Raw genomic sequence first — 23,376 nt, forward strand, 5'->3', positions numbered from 1 at the left:
TGAAGATGTACTCAGATAAGTAGCCCGTGAAGTGATATTTCTTGCGTCCAAAAACTAAAATTGAATGTCTAACATTACGCCACATTCTTTCTATGTTCTGAGAGTGAACTGCATCATTCGCTGCAGGTTCTCTTGATGAATATGTCCACTTGCCGATGTATCGATGAACTCCACACTATGGTTAACTCTCAGGTGTCTGTAGCCTGCTCCTTGTAAGTTGACATATGCCTTCCAGCAATCGGATATTATAGTTGTTCCAGGAAGGATGAATGTGCAGACGACTTAGAGCAGAGTTTCTTCGCTTCGGTTTTGTACAGGAACCATGAAAAAAAAATGTAGAGTTTCCCCTCTCGATTCCTCCAAAAACCCACTGTTCGTCAAGAGGACGTGCCCTTCTATTGATACATTTCTTTGATTTTCCAAACTTTGCTTCATCAATTTCTACAATGACTCCGTGACCTCCTATTGGGTATGAATTTGCAATTACCCATTCCTCACACACTTGCCTACAGTGGTTCGACCAGTCCACAACGGTGTTTGGGCTCATGTCCAGTTCATATCGTATGAGATAACATCTTAGGTAAGGGGAAAAATATCCAAATATTACATAATATTACAATCTTCGATACAGGAAGTTTACTTCCTCCTATAAATGTACCGTTTCGGGCATTTTGTTTGAATCCACACGGAATTCTTTTGAATTTCAACTTTCCACGTCCCTGGACTCTATTCGAACAGATGTAGTACATCCACTTCTCATCTTGTCCAATGTGCAGTTTGCATGCATTTCCACATTTTCCACATTCCACTTCTTCCTTCAAGATTGCGTGTTGAATTAAAAATTCAACAGCATCTTCCACACCTGGCAACAACTTCACGGCGCATCCTCGACACGTCATCTTGTAGCGATAACACGGCGTGGGTTGAAACACTGACTACGGGGTTTAAGTCATCTAACACCGGGAACATTGTGCTCTCGTGCAGAAAGCAAATGGCGGCAGCAGAAACAGCGTGTCGGACAGAGATTTTCGCAGAAAACAATATGTATTCCCATGAAAATGGACCAAAACTACATTCACGAATTTCCTCGACGCTACAGAAAATGATTTCCGTAAGCACTTTCTCCTGTAAATTTGAAGAAATCCGTCTCCCTTATACTATAATGTTACCAAATATTTATTTGAGTGCTAATTTATGCGTATGTGCATTATTGTGGTAGAATAGATAATGTTCCTATGTAGCTACGGTTTTGGCATTTCTATATCCGTTACTTCATTCTTAATAAAGTGTAAGCATTTTATTCGTTCTTTTTCTCAGACACTCCAAGTAAATGTTAGGGTGTTATTTTCCCTTCATTCTCGCGCTTAACCTACCGACCGAATTTTGTCAATTTTTTTAGGTAGATAGATCTTTCTCAAGATAGGGACACATAGAAGGCCTGTGTTGCAGGAAAGCCATGAACCTTCGGGTTTCAGAAAGCTAGAGAGTGAGTGAGTTAGTTAGTTTTTTAGGTTTTTTCGAAGAGCCGGACTCTTCCAACGTCTGTGAGGGAGGTATTAGTATACTCTTATTTTCTAATGTGTTGTGTTTGTCTTGTGCAGATCCCCTTGCAACCTTGCACTTGTAATTTTTCCCAATGGTCTTTTTACACTTTTTTTTTAGATATTCAGTAAGCATTTGAGATAAGTGGATATTTCCCCGTATATATTGAAGATTGCAAAAAGGCCTAAAGTGCCGATGCACCCACAAAGATTCAGAAGACGACGAGGGAAAACTTCCATTAACCGCATTAAGATTTCTCAAGATTAATACTTCGTGAAATAATTTTGGAAAAGAAAGAAAAAAAGAAACGAAAGCGATAGTCTCAGCCTCGGGATGAAATGATTTTATACTCATGTGAGGACTCTGACGTCGGACACAAGCAACTTGATACAACGAAGTTATAATACAAGGCCTTTCACGGTCGAGTTAGTCGTGCAGCGGCTACTAGCGCATCGGTCAGTGAGATGGCGTCTGCCGGCAAACTGGAAGCAACATTCGCGTAACTGGAACCAGCTGTGTAATGAAATAAGGTCGTGCAATTACATTGAGTTACAATTAAAATGAGCACGTAAGTTGTTACAAGAGGTGTTAGAAATGTTATCCTCCTGCATCCAGACATTTACGACATTTTTAAAGGAAATTTTCACTAACAGGTATTAGTTCCTCTTCTGCTTCAATTTATTTTCCTGATATTTTCTTTCAATTCTTCTAATGTATGGCTTCAAGTTTAAAATCTTGGTAGCTCGCCAAGCAGACGTCATGAAAATGTCTGATTCTTGTGCAAGGTACCGGAGGGATTTGCGAGGAGTATGTTCCAATCGTGCTCCAACGTCGTCTAGTTTCTCCTCATTAAGCATACGCCGTTTCACAGTTCGCTTCTTATTCATAAATTTTCGAGCACAGTGTCTGCGTGGAAGAGGGACATCTGAGAATTCTGCTTCAAAACACCTTCTAACTTCACTGCAAGAATTGGTAATGACGTAAGAGTCGTACATGAAATTCTGATGTTTTAAATTGAACGAATAGCGTGACATTATTAAACTGCATAAAAGCACCATTAATATGTAAACTAATTATATCTATATGTAAACAACTTAACACTTCACAAACACATGCAAACCGGGCACTAGGTATCAGGATACTGAGGCACTGAAGCGTCCAGTGCCAAGGTCAGGGTACAGCTTTGGATCTAAATGCCGGCAGACGCGCTCTCACTGCCCGGCGCGCTATGCAGTACTCCACCGACAAGTCGACCGTGAAAAGCACGTCTTTTCCACTTACCACAGACAATTTATGAAAAGGTTTAAGTTGAAATTTGGGCAGCAACATATTGGCAACCGAGTGAAGAAGAGGCATTATCTTTAGGGGAAAAAATTACTACAGCGGGAATTACCAATCATAATATATACTAAAAGCGCAGTGCAACCGGAGCCACAATGCACTATCTACAAAAATTGTCTTAAATGACATATTATTCTCAATACCAGTGTTATTCTTTAGTTAATTAACTTAAATTAAGAATGGAAAGTCATAATCCTGCAATCTTCCAAATAAGTATATGTATGTAAAGTAAATATTCATCAATTGTAAATTTGTTGTTACTGTGCAAGGTACAATATTTTGTAAAATACTTTCCTGAGAAACAGAATCGAAATTACTCTCAACTGTTAATACTCTCTTAGAATTTCATAAATTACTACGGAACTGCCATCTATAGTTGAGAATTTAAGTATGATAGATTTCTCTATTCATATGTACAGTATGTAAATAAGAATAAGAATAATTTATCACTTACAGATTCGAAACAATTGAATTACAATTAGTTAAGATAATTTGGCGATTTGTAAGATAAACTTGATGTAGTATTTCCGTTAAAGATTTGATCTTTAGATGGCTGCTTCACCTTACGCTGAATATAAAATTACTCATAATTATGTTCTTGATGTAGACAGATCCAATGTATCAAAGGCTACCAATTACTTACTTACTCTCTAGCATACTGAAACCCGAAGGTTTATGTCTGCAGCAACACAAATCATCCATCTCTCTCTCTCTCTATCCTGGGCAATATCAATCCAAAAGTTTCCCAGATTTCCTTTAGGTCCATCTCAACGTTATTCCTCCATCTTCGTCTTGGGCGTCCTACAGGTAAACTCTTCTCTCTTCTAACATTCGTGCCACATGACCTGCTCACCTAAGTCTTCTTGATTTAATTATTCTAATACGTAACATCTGGACAGGAATACCAATTATATAGTTCTAAATTATGTAACCTTCTCGCTCACCTGTCTCCTCATCCTTTTTAGGTCCAAATATTTCCCGAAGGATTTTATTTTCAAATACCCTTAATTTATTTTCCACTTTTAATGTAAGGGACCACGTTTCACAGCTATATAATACTACAGGTAATATTACTGTTTTGTATATTTTAAATTTTAGTTTCTTAGATATTATACGAGAAGATAAAAGTTTATGAAGAGAAAAGTAACACGCATTTCCTGAATTAAGTCTACTATTTATTTCCTCTTTAACATAATTTTCATTTGTTAGTATTACTCCTTAGTACTTGAATTTTGAAACTAGATTCAAATGATACCAATAATTAGATTTTGAAAAAATCAGCGAAAAAATCAGCATCACCCCTGGCCAGTACAATCTGTCTACCTTGCAGGCTCAATTGCCAAGAAGTGTACTGCTGTCGCAAAATTCTGTAACTCACAGGGTGGAACTGGTGTCTGCCACGAAAACCGTAGACCTGGGTACCATCGGAGAGCTTTTGGGATTCGAGAACAACACAAAGCTCGAACTTGGCATTAAGCACATCGGTGCTAACATTCCTAAATTTCTAGCCATCGAGACTCTGAATATACATTGCAATGTGGCAGAAGGTATGATCACCAAATCCTCGGACGGCATCCCAGGGAGTCACAAGCAAACAGGTATTATCGCTACGTTCAAACCAAACTCTGAGTTCATGGAGCCAATTGTCTACACACCCTCCTCACCGATATACTTTCCTGTATCTCGTAATCGCATAGACAACATAGAATTGGCAATTACCAACGAGAAGGGAGAGGTGGTTGATTTTGCAGGAGCCACGACCACTGCCATCGTGGAGATTAACATATAATAAATAACCATTATGGAGAAAATCGAAAGTTACGAGTTGCAGTCCTTCCCACCCAATCGTCGCACGTTTTCCAACCTCAATGAAACGAATCGAGAGATAGAATACGACGTGGACGTCGGAGACGGGTTCATTCACCCTCACAGAGCTGATTTGTATATCAAGTTTGATGTTGTGAAGAGAGACAACGGCGAAGCATTCCTTGCCAATGCAAATTTAAGACTTGTAGATAATTTTGTGCCGTACTTATTCTCGCAGGTGGAAGTTAGAAAGCATGGCACCGTCATCGATAGGGTTGACTACCCCGGGATTACCTCTACAGCTGTGGGAACACTGAAACTCTCCAAGACCGATGCAGCATACTACCAGGCAGGGGGATTCGAAGCAGGTACAAAAATCAAAACTCAATGTCACACAGTACTGTTTCCCATGCGCCTGCTTCCTGGCTTCTTCTCCGACTACACAGAGATTATGTGGAATGGTGGTTTGCGCGTCACTTTTCGCAGAAGCGCCAACGACAACGATGCGCTGATGCGTTACAGCACCTTGAGTGCAGACGGTTCAGAACTTCCCAACGAACTACCCGATCCTGCCAAGTGCATCATCCAGTCCATGGAGCTGCGCATGCCCGTAGCGGAATACGAAACTAACTACGCTCTCAAGTACAAAGCAGACATTTTGAAGAATCCACAAGTACCCATCCAATTTTACGGTTACCAGTGCGTGCAGAAACCTGCTTCCGGCAACCATTTTGAATTTGACGTGACCACACAGTTTAACAGCACCCGGTACGATATGCCAGAGTTTGTGGTCGTGCTCTTCCAGACGGGGAAGGACAACAACCAAAAAAAAGATTCTAGCCAGTTCGACAACTGCAAGATCAAGAACATCTGCCTCAAAAATGTTAGGAACGAGATATTCCCGCGTGAGAACTACAACCTGAACATTGCAAACAACGACTACCTGAAACTGTACGAGGCATACACAGCTTACAAGAGAGTGACCTCCGGCAACGTGGATGTGTACTACAACCCCAATGAGTTCATAGCTCGCAGACCCATGTTCGTCATTAACACATCGAAGAGAAAGCAGGTGGTTGTTAACGATCGTACCAACATCAAAATTGTGTGCGAGTTCCATGACACCTTGCCTGCCGATACTCTATGCAGCGTCATTCTTATTGCAGAGAAAATTCTTGTGTATGATGTCAAGAATGAAAGAGTGACTGAACAGTTTTAGATACAAGAAAAAATGGATAATTCTATAAAAATTACTGACCTTAAATCCAAACATTCTTCACACATAAAAAAATCACTATACTATAGAAATTTATGGCAATACTGAGGAGTGCCAACTTCTATTTGTAGGTTAGCTTCGCCTGTGAAATATCATATGGTGAAATTTTTGTGGAGTAAGTTGGCAACACTGCGAGCCCCTCCCACTGTGACCTCCAAAAGTAGTGGGGGCATTGAACCCATTGGAAAAAAGCCACGACATACATCGTGATAAGGGGGGGGTGGCTCACACATCATAAAAAATACATCGTAGCCGTTTACGCTGAGAACCCCCACCTACAAAAAAAAATGAGGCCCCCAAATACATCGTAGGCGTTTACGTTGAGGGCCCCCCACGTACAAAAATAAGGCCCCAAAATAAGATTGAGCAAAAAAATAGGGCTAGAACATCGTCAAATGCTATAAAATCAACAAAAAAATCATCAAAATCATCAAAATATGTCACAACTGAGGTTAAATACTAGGCCCACCTACAAGGATAACATAGAAACAACCATTTTACACTTTGTTGGTTATTTTAACCCGTAAAAGGCTATAAATAGTGAATAGGTTAAGTTATATCACGTAAGATCATGGCATACCTACAAAGATGAGGCTCCAAAAATGTGATTGAGCAAAAAATAGGGCTAGAACATCGTCGAACGCAATAAAATCCATAAAAAAATCATCAAAATCATCAAAATATGTCACAACTGAGGTTAAATACTAGGCACACCTACAAGGGTTACTTAGAACCAATAGGTTTACACTACTGTCATTTACAAAAATAGTGGTGGACGCTATTTTTATGGGATGGACAACTTTTGGATTCCCTAAGCACACATACAGTTAATCCCCAAAATTCGCCCATGTTCTTTACCAGTTGAACTTGAAGGTTTGTGTAAGTATAAACCTGTATATTTACATATATATATTTCTATTTCAGATGCCTCTCTATCCGTGGCATCTTATTATAACTCTGGAATGGTCCTGCAGATGTCTCCCAAGAGGTCGCAAGTCTGGGGACACGGGGCGGCAGGAGCCTCCATTACACTCAATGTAGACCAAGAGGAGCAAACCACGCAAGTAGACGGTAAGTGGAGAATGTCATTATGGAGCCATATGTTTGAATGTATTATAATTATTTGGTAATTCTACTTCGCTTTTCTGCCACTTTTGACTAATCGCAAAGTTGAGTGTTGATATGGTGAAATTGATGAGAGTCGCTCACAAAGAACACCCATTCCCAGGCAAACAGCGCGCTACGATGCCAGGGATCCCAGGTTCGAATCCTAACCTGCGCATAGGTGTTCTTTGTAACTGTCCCTTCATCAATTTTATCATATCATCATTTATCTTCATCTTCGCGATCATAGCGCGATATGCTAACCACTCCGCCACGGCTGTCAGCTGATAAGTGTCAATGTGAACAAAGATGAAGAAGGTTAGCATATCTAATGCAAATTTCCATTATTTGTTCCACAGTTCCAGTATTGTGCAAAATATAGAAACAGGATACATTAAGAAGACATGTTAATGTTTCTCTGTAACTGTGTCATTAACTTCAATACGAAACAGCGATATCAGACATTCTTCGCAGGGGACGAGAATTTATTTAGTCCCATTGTGTCGAATTAGACGCCCCCTTTCGTACATACGTTTTAAAAAATATTGTGCCCGAAAAACAACTCCCTGGCCTTCTATGGCAGACCTGGGCAACTCATCTGTTTTGTGGAAGAACGCTCTTGTATGCACGCTTGCGACTACAACATAGCAAGGTTGCTCCAGCGTTGTAAGCTGGGCGGAGAGAACCGAGGTAGGTGACCATGAGGTGCAGTGTGTAGATTCTGTACATGAGTTACCCATGATTTCTGTAAGGCAAATACAGGGTGGTTATAAATAATTGAGTGCATTTGATATGTGAATTAAAACATTAACAAGCAACCTTTCATTTGTTCCAGATGATAGAGCAACAGTAAGAGTTTTTTTTAATTGTTGTTTTAAGTCCACTTTATACACAACTGGGATAATCGAGACTGGACCTAAAGTTTAAGGTGGGATCCTAACCACTGTGCAATCCGTCGACTCGTAAAGTGATTTTTTATAGAGATGCTTGGATAGTTTGTGAACTTACGATCAATTCCGAAAATATTTGCCTGTTCTGTTACAACTTACAAAATCGTCAATAGCTATTTCTCTCTGGTGTGGAGGTAGGAGGTCAATGTGTGAGGTAGAATTATTAACTTATCTTTAATCGTCCTTTCAAGTAAATAAATGCATCCATTCTCTTCATTTCAGATGCGGGAATATGGAGCATAGTACTTTCACCGCACGATCAAGGAGGGCCTTACACTTTGACTATCAAACAGGACAATAATGTTCGTAATCTTCCTTCTAAAGTATTTTACTGTTTGTACTTGTAGTGCTCAAAGTTTTCGTGTGAATTTAACGGTTTATTCTTGTACATACTTTATTATGAAATTTCCAGTATTCAATTTGTTTAAATTCCGAAGACAACTTAGTTGTAAGTTTATAAATTTTAAACAATATTTTTAAGAAATATTTTTCGAAGTTAAGCTGATATTTTAACAACATTTCGATTTGCCATGTAGTATTGGTTAGTGCACAAGAGTGCCCGAGTTGACCATGCCTTCTGTAAGGCAAATACAGGATGGTTATAAATTTTTGAGCGTATTTCATATGTGAATTAGAAAGCAAAATAACAACAAAAGTAAAATAACAGGTCTGTCGTAGGTTCGATTCCCACCACCGCCAAAAGAAATTTGTTCACCTGAAAGGGAGAGAAAAGTGTTCTCTCAAAAAGTACTGTTGGAATGAGCATAGTTAGAAGCACAAGGCAATGATTAATATCCAATTAACATTACATGCTTATGTAGAACCATTGCCACTAACTGGTCTATACCAGTACTACTAAATAGTTTCCCATTTTCTACCATGTTGAATTTTCTCCCTTCGTTAATAGGGTGAGCAAGAATCAATAGTTTTGGAGGACATATACTTCGGAGATGTTTGGCTTTGCAGTGGCCAAAGTAACATGCAGATGAAAATGAGTGATGTAAGTAGATAATATTTTCGTTGTAGGTAACTAAATGTTTTCATGTATAATGTATTCAAGATATAAAACACTAGAATTAGAAATAACTTTAATACTTATTATAAACTGAGAAAGTCATGGTGTAAATTTCTCCATTCTGTATTTAAGACTAGGCGTACAGCGTACATCAAACAACATTTATGGATATGATATGTTTTATTTACATGATAGACATTTTCATAATTTATAAATATCCTGTTATTTATTTGTCATGCTTTACATAGTGAAATTAACTACATTTTTCAATTGATCATAAAAGATGCGATTTCTATAACTAAATATCAATATAACAGAAAAAGTAAAATACGTAATATCTTTACACACACACAAAAACGAACACGCGCGCTTTAATTCCATATTACATTGGAATAACAAGAGAACATAATGTGACCATATCTATGCATAGGACGTACAATTTCCTTTTACAATATTTTGTCAAGATTTAATCGTAAGACTCGCCCAAAGCTATAGTGTAAAATACTATATTCGAAACATGGTATTATTCTATTAATTCAAATAATTCCAGGATTCATTACAATATATTACTAGTTTTACTATTATTAACAGAACAATGTCTAGTGTAATCAATTTTAACCACAACAACTAACAAGAAATTTTAATCACATGTAAAAGAAATGCTTTTCATGAATTGAAAAAAGCTATTTTAGGAATCTTGAGACAGTGGTGTGTTTCTTGGCACGAGAGAGCGAAAATAAAAACAAAACTAAAATTACATCCTGTTTTCATAAGTATCTGTAATTGAATTATTGCGTGCACTCCATAGCTTATTATTTTGTCCCTTCCAGGAGATGACAAAAGGTAATCCTATTACAGTTTAGTTAAATAAAGAAAGAAGATAAAAGCGCAAGAAACATTACATTTTTTTGGAATTTATGTGCCTTCATTGTATATATGCTTAACAGATCTACAACGCCTCTGAAGAGATCGCAGACGGCTTACAGTACAGCGACGTACGTTTGTTTTTCGCGTCCCTAGTGACTGCAGACCAAGAAATAGAAGATTTATCTAGCATTGAAACTGAATGGACACGGCCTACTGAAGGTGAGATGAAAATATATTTTAGTATTTGTGTAGCTATAATATAGGAGGATACATAAAAATTACGTGACTAATAGTTACTTTAAGGTATTGGCTCTCATTATTCAATTTCAATTACAAACTTTCAAAATAGTCTCCTCCTGAAGTGATACGTTGATTCCAACGGCGTCTCTCCACTAAAAAATACAACTATTTTGAAAATGGTGAATAAGAAAGACGCACAGAATGGCTACCCAAAATTTCAAGTTAATGAAACATTTCAAGATTCCAAATCAGCACAAAAACACTGGACCTCAAAATTTTACGGTGGTATATGTTGGAGAGAGGGCTAGAGGAACGATAGTCATTTTCTCTTCCCTCTTATGATCACATTTTCCGTCAAACACCTTCAAGGTAATCTTTTTGTAATATGTTTTATTTTTTTTGTGGATGGATTTCACAATAAACGAGTAGTAGTTCAGATTTTACTTACTGAAAATATGGTGAGCTTTCTCTATCCCACAGATTAATTGGAAACTTCATCCAAATAAAACAGACCCTTCATCTTTTCCCCATCTTTTATACCAGGGGTTCTCAACCTTTTCTGGGCCTGCGCCCCCCCTTTGCGTCCTCAAATTAATCCACGCCCCCTCCCTCTAGGCATAATGAATTATTGACGTACAAAACTGTGCTGTTAAGGTTAATAAATCTAACTCAAAGAATATTTTACAATGCTTTTATTATTACATATATCAAAAATTACTAATACTTGTTTTGTTGATAGAACATTTTCATTAATTAATAAAAGTGCTTAATAGGCCTACATTACAAAGCATTAGTGACAGAGAACTTTTTTCACAAGTTTCTTATCTGAGACCTACACAAGGGGTTTGTGTTTGGAACAACTTTTTTTAGGGGGGGGGGGTAATTCATGTATATATATTTTTCATTGCTCACCACGCCTCCCCTGAAATTCTCCAAAGCCTCCCCAGGTTGAGAACGCCTGTTTTATACAATATGGTTATACATCAGAGGCTCCCATAACTCCAATTGAAATAGTATCTATGGGATAGAGAAAGGTCACCATATTAAGGAAGGAAAGTGAATACTGTCAGCAGTAGCATAACTAACACGTTCTGCGCCACACCCCCCCCCCCTCAACTTTCAGTTGTGCGCCCCTACTTTTTTTAAAGCTTTCTTTTCTAAAATATTAATTCACGCCTACATTTATATTAGACATACACAAATATGAAAATACATAGTTGTAATTTGAATCAATGTAAAAACTGGCACGCAAGGTTAAGACAACAGACAAACTGTAGAAAAGTATATATTATAACTACATATGACAATACACTGTTACTAAAAAAATTACTATATTGTAAATTGCCCATTACCAGTCCTCTGCGTTTTTTGATGAAAGCAAATTCTTTTGCTAGTTTGGTCAAGTCCAGTTTTCGAGCCCGATCACCTTCGATACTAAACAACGCCAGTCCACTCAATCTCAATCTTGTTATTGTTATCTTCAAGTAATTTTTGATCAATTTTAGCTTCGAAAACAACCTCTCAGTTGATGAAGACGTCACAGGTAGGGTCAAATACAGCATATATAAGCAGTTCATAAGTCAGGAATGCTACTACCCAGAATTTTGTTTTCTATGAACAGGAATTCTGAAACTTCGCCCATGTTCGACGTTTTTATTATTATTATTATTATTATTATTATTATTATTATTATTATTATTTCAGTTTTGACACTACATTCCGAAAACAATGTCTGTAGCTACAGTGCGTGTACCGTTAGGGTGATGGGGCTTAAAAAGGTGAAGCTTTCTTTGATTTGATTCATACACTGAAATCTATTCTTTATTTGATTTACTACAATCTCTAAAGCACGGTAGAAAAACGTATTTTCTTGCCTGTCGTCTACCCTTCGGTGACGTAATGGATGACTTGAACTATTCAGCTAATGAAGGTTTTCTTCTAATGTGATAATTCACTAATCTTCTAGTGATTAACAATTTCTGTTTGCAGTTGTAAGGACATAGAAATAAAATACGTTTGGTTGAAAATATATTTTAACCCCGAAAGAAACATTTGTGAACTATCAGTCTTTATTGATTTATCATTCATACTGCGCCCCCCCCCTCTCCCCGCACTGCGGGGGTTGCGGGGCTGCTATTTACGCCACTGACTGCCAGGTGATTGGTCGGTTATACTGTACAGAAGCTTGTAAGGCGTGGAGTGACACGTTGTTTAGTTGGTTGTAAGACGTCGGACTGGTTGCAACACCAAGAAAGAGTCAAGCTTTCTTTTGTATCAACTACGAAGTCCCTTAGCGTGGTTTGAGTCAATTCTTGCATTATCGACGCGCTAGTTACGTTAACGACCGGCTGGCTTTGAAGTCCACGGAGCGCGCCCACCAGCTGCAACATGCACTCTCAACCCACAGTGTTGCCACACGTCTACTCTACGCCACCTTGTCCCTCCGCCTTCCCACGGTCTCCGCATTGAAGTTGCAAAGTACGGCAACAGCGTATCCGCAGTCGTGACTGAGACTCCACGTGGAGTAGACGAGCAGAATGACAGCTGCGACCATTGGCTGAAGGTTGAGTGTGGACGAAAACAACTCGCCCGCTGTTTATCCCCACCCACGTTCGTGGCGGAAGCTCTCTTCAGATCTTGGGCGTTAACCAAGTAAACGCGTGATCTATACCCTGTCCCACCTAACTGTGGAGCAAAGCCGCGCATAGCGTCAGAGAAGCGAGGGAAATCTATTGGCCAGATCGAAGCAGTAGACGCTGATGGGAAGGCTGTTAACTTCAGTCGCTTTCCCCCTCTCCGTTCCTCTTACGTGTTCATTGGTGGAGCCGTCTTGCGTCATTACTTGCGCAGACACTTGTTTTCGTTGCCTGCTCCACAGTTAGCTGGAACGGAGTATATAACAGGTTTACCGTGGTTTCAAGAGCTCTGTAGACCACTGGTTATGCATTCCCTCCAAATTCCAAATACAGCCTACTCGTCCGCAATAAAATCAGGAGAAGAATTTTAGTGAGCCCTTCATTCGATAACACTCACTGTTGATGATATCAGCTTTTGTTTAGAAGTGGTTGAAGATATTTTTGTGTTCGAATCTTTTAATTTCTATGGCCACACAAGATTACAAACTCTCGGAAAACATTTCGTGTGATTCCTTATTTTTCTGCTATCTTATCTGTCTGAGAGTTTTGATGTAAAAATAAGAAAACGCTTCAATATTGCTTCAAATCATTTTTTATACCTTCACGATAGACCATGGGCATGGAGCAAGGGCGCCCGCAGGAGGGGGGGGGGACTTGGCCACCTGAGATATCTGGAAAAAGTTCATGTAATCCGAATGGTGAAATTTGTAATGACCCCGAGTTGGCCATTACTTCGTTGTTTTATATTATTATTTAACGAATATTATTATATAATGGCTTATTATATAATATATTTTTATCTCATGCTTATTATAGTTTCACGTATTTTACAGTTAATGATTCATATATATGTTTATAAATATATATTTATGACTTCAGCCAATTTTCAATTCCTTTATAATCGTTAACTTTATATACTGATATATCTAGAAGTTAAATAACGGCAAGTTTAAGTAAGTTTTTATATGCTCAACACCAAGAGTTTGATTTGCTTTTAAATGTTCTAAAGATTGTCGTAAGTTTCATTTCAATCAGGTTAGTGAAGCCTAAGTTATTAATTTCTGAGTTACATTCCTTATATCTATTCGTTGTTTCATGGTTTTGGCAAACGCCATTCTCTTCTCTTATCATATTTTGAAAGCCATTGTTGATTTATTTAAATTCTTGTGGTGTTGGAAGATCACGCGTTCCCGTTTGCATTGTTGCCACTACATGCCCAAATTCACTGTGCCAGATGAATGTACATTTCCAATATATTACTGTTTTATTTTATCTACTTTCTGGTATTAAAAATTTATTGTGTTCGGTACCACTGTGTCAGTGGGGAGGTATAACCGCTTTCCAGAGAACGGTTAAGAATTTAGCGGTGAGATTTGTAGAAGCCAGAGGTGCTTCGCGTTGTGGAAGATTATACGCATCTTTCGCGTTGTACCGGTCCGAATTATTTTAATTGTATTTTAGTATTACGCGATATACGTGCGTGTTTCTAATAAACGCTAATTGGAACATATTGCGGTCTTCTTTTATTTCAAAAGTTTAATACGTACTTGTGGAATACCTGGATCGGGTGTGGATACAAGGGGAGGGAACGCAGTATCTCAGCCCAAACCCTGGAATTAACCAGCATGCTCTTCTGAACTAGCAAGGTAAGTTGTTGTACGCTACGAGGACGTAGCAAATTGTAGCGATATTTTTTTTTACAAATAATATTGTTTTCTGTGATTTACAGACTCTCAGTTACAAGGTCAAAGTGTTTTTAATTCAATTTGAAACAGTTCAACAAAATAACGAGAGAACGTTTTCACAAGAGGCATTAGAATCTTGTTGACTTCCTTAACTAGGGATGTGAGGAACGGAAACCTTTTGGTTGGGACGGGATTTGAAAGGAAATATTAATAATTCTGATTTTCGAAACTGAGAAAAAAAATCTCCATTTATCGACCAGGTCGGGAAATTTTCGAAATTTGATAATTCACACCCCCGTCATTTTGAATTATTATGGTTATTATTATTGTTGTTGTTATTATTATTATTATTATTATTAATATTAATATTACAGTACCCTTCGGCACGTAAAAAACATGGATCAGAGGTACCATCAAGGACAGTAGATTAAGTGGTCCCTGACTTTGATTCATATTTGTGCATTGTGAGGTACAAGACGACAAAGAACTGTTTCAACAAAGTGATAAATGTTTTTTGAAAGGAAGCAAGGCGAATCCAGTTTTTATCTAAATAGTACATTCAATTCTGAACTCTATATAACACAAAAGTACATATATTGAATTCACTTTGAATTTTATGATTTGTAATATAATAATAATAATACCAGTAATAATAATAAAAATAAACATTTTATGACTCTACCCCCTCTGAGAAAAATCCCGCGGGCGCGCTTCGTATGGAGCATTAAACAGAAGTTCTTTACCGAAAACTGCTGCATCTGGCTGAAGCCAACATAAAATAAACAGCAAATCTTTTCACCTTACACTATTCATGTGGTCTTTTCTTCTCTGCTCTGCGATGATGGACAAATTACTACATTTACTGTTTTAAATACACACATTGGGGTATGTAAAAGGGATGGTAAATAGTATTGCCCACGGGACGAGACGGGACAGGCTTTTAAAAATTCGAGACGAGACGAGATTGACCATGTGTCATAAGACAAACGAATATTTTCGAGACGAGACAGCATTTCCACGAGACTCCACGAGACGAGACAGGCCAAAGTCTCGTCTCGTGGGCAACACTAATGGTAAAAACCGCCAAAAAGATTGCCTCCCTCCCCCCGCTGTATATAAATCCGGCACTGGTTGGAGGGGAGAATTTTGTTCCTTCCTGATATTGATTGATATTAAACATGGGAAAATGAAACCCCAATCAATCTCCTCCTACAGGGAATGCTGCAGGTGTGTTTCACCTATGTCACAAACTGTTACATTGAGGCTTCGAACAGCCATGATTGAGTCCAGTTCTTGTAAACACACGGAATTCAAGCGGACGGGCGTGCTGGAGATACTAACTAACTCTCTAGCTTTCTTAAACCCGAAGGTTAATGGCTGCAGCAACACAGATACTAACACAAACATTCGTGATTTAAAACAAATGTGAAGTTGGTGCAGATGTAACGAACGCTACGTGGTGGATATTTCCTTCCCCACGACTAATAAAATTGGCGCAAACATGGCGGCTGTGCGCATTCTGACGTCACTTGAATCCCACCTATTGTGCTCGTTTTAAGGTTTGCTCTGTAAGGAGTAAACTCAATGTGATCAATCCTGTTTGATTCCATTAAGTTGTACATAGGTGAAGGCTAGAGAAGTATTTTCAACCCTAGTCTGTCTCCAAGGTGGTACTTCAAGTTTGTTGTGTGCAGTGACGTACAGGCGGCAAGTATAATGCATTAGTAGAATGTGAAAGAATGAAACGACAGTGTTGCAATATGCAGATATTAAACACATGAACAAGAACAATCTCTAGTAAAGGGATGTTTACCATAACTTATGGAAAACCGAATGTGAAAGTTACTAGCGCCATCAACGGCAAATTGAAGTATATAAAATATATATCAACAAGTGTAACAGTCTTTTGCAATTAGTCGTGGCCGATATTTTTGAAGCTCAAAGTAATTTACTAAAACTCACCAAATTACATTGCTGCCTATTATTTAAAGTGCTCGGGTGTAAAACATGGTAGGCTAAGTGATATTTTGGTAAAATGTGCCATCCTTCAATTTTCGAGTGAAACTGCAATGTCATACAATTTGCATTGGACTCAGTGAAGCCTTCTGAAATTGGTAAACACAACACGAAAACAATTCACCTACAGCATAGCTTCTAGTATAACCATTTTTCTTAATTAACTCAGAAATGGCAAAAATGTCACTTTTCACTCACCCGAGCCCTTCAATTATATTATATTTTGTGTTTATAGGCTAATATTGTAAAATATTGGAACAAATAAATATTGTTGCTTATTTTAAGGACAGGAGGAACAGTTTGCGTCCAGCCAGACACAAGGACCCTAAACTACTGCTCCTCCATCGACCTATTCCCTGTGGCGAACTGGGGAAAGAGAGGTCTGTGCGCTGGATGGTCGTAAGGGGGGGAGAAAACTTAGCATTACACTTATGCTTTATTTGTTCTCTTTGGAATATCAAACTTCCGATAGCGTAGGAAAAGATATTAACGGAACGGAAAGAAAACAGGCTGAAGATTTCATTTCCGGTTGGAAAAGTGGAAATGACCATTTGATTAGACTAATTAAGTTGAGGTTACTTCTCCATAAGGAATATATGGGATTCTGTAAATACTTGTTCATCATATTTTTCACAGATCGTATCTGGTATAATAACCAACTCAAAGAAACGCTTGCGTTTCCAACATGGGGAGAAATTCATGTTCTCTTTTGCCTCTGCCGTTTTTTTCAGTAGCAATTCACATTTCGACATTATTGAAATGTTCACCTGGCGCGAAACTATCCCTCGTAGCCTTAAGCATAAGACAATAGTTTTTATTTCACGTTATGTATAATAAGTTCCCACCTGTATATTTCTTTCATCCGAAGCCAGAAACTGTAAATGGGTTTATTGCTTATGAAGAGGGAAGAAACTGAATCAGAAAATGTGCATTTGTGTACTGGATTAAGTATGTTCAGTTGTTTGACTTTTTTTTCTATCTGCATGCAACACTAGCGCATACAGTTCGTATTTCTTTCATGGATACATGCAGCCTCTACCAGTAGTTACGTCATCATGAAAACAATCCATCTGTCCACGTATATATTTCTAATAATAACCTTGGGCATTTCATTCTATTCATAGATAAAAAATATTGAATAATGACTGTGAGGCAACAAACTCAGACATATTATTATACACTGATTTTTAAACATTACTATATACGAAACATAATACAAGTTAAATAATACTTGGAACTTTTCTGACGGTGAAAAATGAAGAAATTTTCTCGAGATATTAGCCAGGCCAGTTCCAGGTACGCTTCCGAGCTTTCAAGAGATGACGTCACTCTAACCTTCGAGGATGATATGTCCCAATATGGCGTAGCCAATGTACAGGATGGTCCATAAGTATGAAAACACTCATGTAACACAAATATGGGTGGTAAAATATGAATAAGACATACCAATACATGATGCAGGAAGGGGGTAACCAGATAGAGCATGTAACCAACATGGCGGCCATCTTGTCTTCAACTTGAGTTTTTTATAATTTGAAAGGCGAGCATGTGAAATATGAAAATGGACTAGAATTTCAAGAGAGACACGATGGTATGCTTCACATTTGAGAAACTTTAATCCTAAATCTGTTTAAAACATAACTTGGCCGGTAGAGGGATTAAGGGTAATGTTCAATTTTAAACAGCTTTAGGGTTAAAGTTAACACGAGAAGGAAACATATGAATGTATTCCTCTTGAAATTCAAGATCGTTTTCACATATCACATGCCCGCCTTCTCATTTAAAAAAAAAACAACAAACAAACTGAAGTTGAATCAAAAATGGCGGACTTCAAGATGATCGCAATGTTGGTCACATACCCTGTCTCGTGCCCTCCTTCCCTGCATTATATATCGGTACGTTTTATTGTTTCACCATCCATATTTGTTTTAAATGGGTATTTCCATACTTATGGACCACCCTGTATTCTAAACATCCTAAGATGAACTTTCTTTGGATTTCCTTTATGATAAATTAAGCAGACTTTAAGTTAGTTTCAATAATGAAAGTTTTCTGTAAAACGAAACAGAAAATCCGTGAAAAGGGAAGTCGCATGTACAAAAATTATTACTTGAAGCTAATGTTCTTTTTCAGATTCATTGCGCACCTTTTCTGGTCTTTGTTTTCTGTACGGAAAGCGTTTGTACGACGAACTGAAGAAGCCGATTGGCCTCTTAGAAGTCAACTGGGGTGGCTCAATAATCGAGGCCTGGAGTTCACCAAGAGTGCTTCAAACCTGCAACGTTCCTGGAATTAACACTACGTAAGTTGATTTCTACTACTTTCTTCATGATCTAGCCTTAATGATAATACTTAAATGCTATCTTATTCTGTAGTGTTCTAATTGATTGAAGTTTTTATATTTAACGTCCTCTTCCTATCTGTTTCAGGAACGTAGCTAGGCTGATATGTTTGTTGGGGGGGGGGGCATGAACACAGTAATTTAAGTTAATTGTTATAAATTCATTGAAGAAACATGATAATTTCAGACTGAAATAGTGTTTTTTGAGGAGGCATCACTATGGGGGAAAATATGCCTCCTTTGGCCCCCCTGGAAAAAAAATCCTGCGGGCGTCCATGGGGGATGGGTTAACATTTGTACATAAATATATAAATCAAACTTAATATGACTTAAAATTAAACATTGTTTCGGTACATTAATAATATTCATTACATCTTTTATGAAACACTTGCCCTATGAAGTTGTTTTATTAATAGCTATGTAGGGTAAGGACGAGGCAAACGGACACCCTCGGCACATTTTCAAAAATAACTTTGAAACGATTTATTGAAAAATGAAAATAATAGTTACATACAAGGTGTGAACAATCAATCAACAAATAATACAATATACCGTTTAATATAAGAAACGTATGTCTCAAAATAGCCCCATGTTGTTGCAATATCCGTTTGCCTCCCATGTTCGGGGCAAACGGACATGTGATTTGGGCAAACGGATACTAGCTGATTTAGAAACTATCGTTACAGTAATAACACACGAAATGCGGACCATTGCTTTTCGCGAACACTCTAAGAATTGTCCCAAGTTTTTAAACGTGCTTGAATACTCTACCAGGCGTTATTGTAAAGTACATTAGTATCTCAATAAAAAATGCCTGCCAATATTTAAATGCAATGCAATTCATGTATGGTGGTTTGCCCCCACGGCAACCTGTCCGTTTACCCCACCTGTAGCTTTAAATTATAAAAGAAAACACAAAAATGGAAGCAGCTTGCTGGCAATACCTGTGTACCTATGGAGAAAGGACCACATGTCAAAGGAGAACTTTGGCCAGACGACAAGCCATTATAGCCAGAAATGAAGGATATATCAGCCAGTCCAACAGATCCGTCTACGCCTCCGGACAACCACGTCCACTTCGATTGAGGTAATGACTGGGTCACGTATGTCTTGAAGAAGTACGGAACCTTTAACTCCGTTGACCACACAAGCTCAATTACCAATTAAATATAATACATAATTAACAATTTATATACCGCTGTAAGAAAGTTATTAATAATGACACAATACAGCAATGAACATCTTTATAACTCCTTAACAAATTAAAATCCAAGGGTGCATGAAATGCTATTTATTACTATTGCTCATGTAAATGTTCAAATTCAAGAGATAATATTTGATAAAACAGAATTTAAATGGTAAAGATTCTATAATTATTATCAATTTTAAAACCTACGCATCGTGGCCACGTGCTTACAATTGCATCAGTTATTTTACAAAGCCCGTACGTCGTAATGTTATTCTTAATAATGTCACATGAAATGAGACAAATGTGTTTACACCTTGTAAATATTATCTTTTATATTAAAATTACATCAAAATTTAAATTGTCTCTCGATACAATTTGTATCAATTAAAGCACAATCGATAAGTTAGTCCTTCCTGGGAAATAACAATCTTTACGTAAGTTTCCTATAGAGAGCATATATATTTGCTTCTTCTTTCTTATGAATCAAAGACCGAATGTTATGAGTATTTATCAATGTCTTTCCTTATTAGACGTTCGGATGACCACGATGCTGACTCTCGCTGAGGAATCTTCTAATCGGGCTCGGGAAATGTAATACGGTATGCGCCAAAATATACAGTACTGAAACTCGCGCATCTCGAACACGTGGTTGCGTTTTTCGACGGGGCATAGCTCCAGCTGCGCGTGTTTGCAGTAGTGAAAAGGAAGTTGTGTTGTGCAGTTGTTGTTGAAAATGGGTCTCTCGACGGAGGAAAAAGTATTCATAGATGAACATTATTTCCGGAAGCGGTCGTGAAGATGGACCGAGTTTGAAAAAGGTGACTGGTCTATATGCAACCCAAATGACAATCGTCCACTCCACATGCCCTAATCTAACCTAAGGTTTCCTGACAGTTATGCAACCCAAAAGACACGATTGTTATTTGGGTTGCATATAGACCAGTCACTATATTTTAACATGTCTTATACTTTTGTTCATCTTTTCATTTCAGTACTGTATATTTTGACGCATACTTTATAAGTGGTTTACTTACATAACCGGAAGACCAGCCTCATCCAATGACGTTTTACCTCGTCAACTTGGATTGTGAATCCTTGAAGTACACTATATCGGATCGAATATCCATCGGCCGTACTTATGCAGACTCAGGTCCAACACTCTAACTTGAGATCACTAACAAAGCACTTCTCCGCGAACTTAACTTGACGATTTTCACTCTTTTAGCACCAAACTGTACTTCTTACTAAATGTAATACTTGTGCAACGAGCACTTAATTGGTACTTGTGTCTCCTCAAAACTTATATGCAAGACTGCCAAATACTAGATTACGATACATTTGTGCCACGAGCACCATATCAGAGCTTACATCTTTTCAAATGCTCACGTAAAACTTCTTCTGCTTCGTTCTATCAAGAAATCTTAAGGTTGCAATGATCGAAAACAAGCGGAAAATGAAACATGCTTGTTGCTCATTGTTTCTATCGGCAAACTTCTTTTTTCCTCCGCTCCCGTGGCGAGAAAAACAGAACAACAATGTATTCAAGCTGATGCATAATACACCCTGGCTAAAAATAGCACTCGGATGGTAAACATTTCATTTAACTCGCGTACAAGCATTGTTGCTATTTTTTATGCTGCAAAACACCGCAGTGGGTTCTTTAAATAACGGAATCAACTGTACTAAAGTCGTTTTCACGTTCAGAAGACACAATGGGCTCTTATGGACAATGCTTTTCTTATGGGAAATACGAGCGGGCTGTTGTGAAATTTCTCGATTTACAAATTTAGCTTAAGTAAAATCGGTACCTGCAGTTTTGCAGGAAATTTTGTAGAGAATACGATGGTGAGCACAAAAAAGTGGTAAATTGTTTACATATTTTTAGATAAATTAAAAACGCAAATTTTCTGTGAAAACAAAATTTTTACATTGTTTTCATTCCTAACGTTGAAACATGCCGTAAAATTGAAGCATTCATTATGAAAAAAATTGACACGGTTTTCTAATTGTCATAGGTGATGGTGGTGCTCAGAATTTATCAATACTTTAAAGCATATTCGCATTAAAAAATATTCAAATAAAGTATGTGGAGATTTTTTATATTCGTGCAGTAGAAAATGTCGTCGCTGGCCATTTTTTGCTCTGTATTTCCAAGTAAAAACTTCCAGCGACAAAGTTGTGGAGAAAATAATGAAATTATTTTTAATAACCACTCAAAGGTTCCCAGAAATATTACTTCCAAGCATTTGGAGTTTCTTTTTAACCCGAACCGCGCGCGAAGTAAGGAGACGTTGTCTGGCCATTTTGAGCCGACTCACCGCAGCATTCCGGCTAATCACCACCAAGTTTTCGAGTTGTTATTTTATTTCCATTCAGTAAAAATATTAACTTCATGCAGTTTGTTATAATAGAATTGAAATTACTTAAATTTAATAATTGACAATTATTTCCAATGCTGCTGTTGTGAGCAACATTAGTGCTGTCGCAAATACACGTTGTTTTTGATTACATTACTGTCGACATTAATACTGAAATGAAAATCACCTTTCAGTTTCCAACGTACACATAAATTCATAGACAATAATGATTTATATATATATATATATATATATATATATATATATATATATATACCGTGCGTCCATTTCGATCTTCAGCCGAGAGATCGGGAGAAGCGTGGCAGGCGGCGCTGACGGAGATGCCGACATTTGCGGCCGGTAATGCCCGCTTATTTTTATGGACATATGCAGACATTTATATAAATATTGCAAAACGAGCACTAACCTGTGTTATAACACGCAAAAGTTCTTCTGTATTTCATCCAAGTTCTGCCCTTATATACACAAATAAATACGCTTTAGAAACGATGTTAAGAGCCACAGATAATAAAACATTTTAATCATAGTTTTGACCAGTAACGTCCTGCTTAAGTTTATATCCTTGAAAGAGTTTTGTGTCGATGGGGATAGTTTGGAGGTTTCAAATGTGCAACACTGTATCAAGATTACGCTTCAGACGAAACCGTTAAAAGTCAATGGTTTTCGGGAGCTTCGTTGCAATCCGAAATATCCGAGCTCGAGTAGTTTGTTCCTTCGCGACTAGATGAAGACAGAGTTGTAAATATAGTGGCGAGCAATGTAAACCAAGAGCGTGTTAATTTCGTACTGTGTGCAAATGTGTTATTCTTGGTTACTTGCCCTTACTTGTTTGTGTTATTGCAGTGTGTATGTGTGTTGTGTCAGCGAGACGATAGGAATGCCAGCCGCAAGGTTCACGTTAGAACAAAGAATTCTTATGTATGACACTTACGTGAAAACAGACTCGTGTCGAAACGTGTGTAGGCAATTTGTACAGAAATTCCCAGGCGT

General features: G+C 37.8%; 1 protein-coding gene across 1 annotated transcript in view; it reads left to right on the forward strand.

Annotated features, from left to right (window-relative positions):
• LOC146005345 (sialate O-acetylesterase-like) overlaps positions 1-23,376 on the forward strand; it is a 102,639-nt gene that overhangs the window by 25,852 nt on the left and 53,411 nt on the right. The window contains exons 3-7 of the mRNA XM_083144532.1: positions 6,890-7,036; positions 8,242-8,321; positions 8,927-9,019; positions 9,982-10,120; positions 18,612-18,780. Of these exons, the coding sequence (XP_083000658.1) occupies positions 6,890-7,036; positions 8,242-8,321; positions 8,927-9,019; positions 9,982-10,120; positions 18,612-18,780 (628 nt within the window). The remainder of the gene's footprint in view (positions 1-6,889; positions 7,037-8,241; positions 8,322-8,926; positions 9,020-9,981; positions 10,121-18,611; positions 18,781-23,376) is intronic.

Source organism: Lepisma saccharinum, chromosome 23 (assembly GCF_977018435.1).
Source record: "Lepisma saccharinum chromosome 23, izLepSacc3.1, whole genome shotgun sequence".
Lineage (NCBI taxonomy): Eukaryota > Metazoa > Arthropoda > Insecta > Zygentoma > Lepismatidae > Lepisma > Lepisma saccharinum.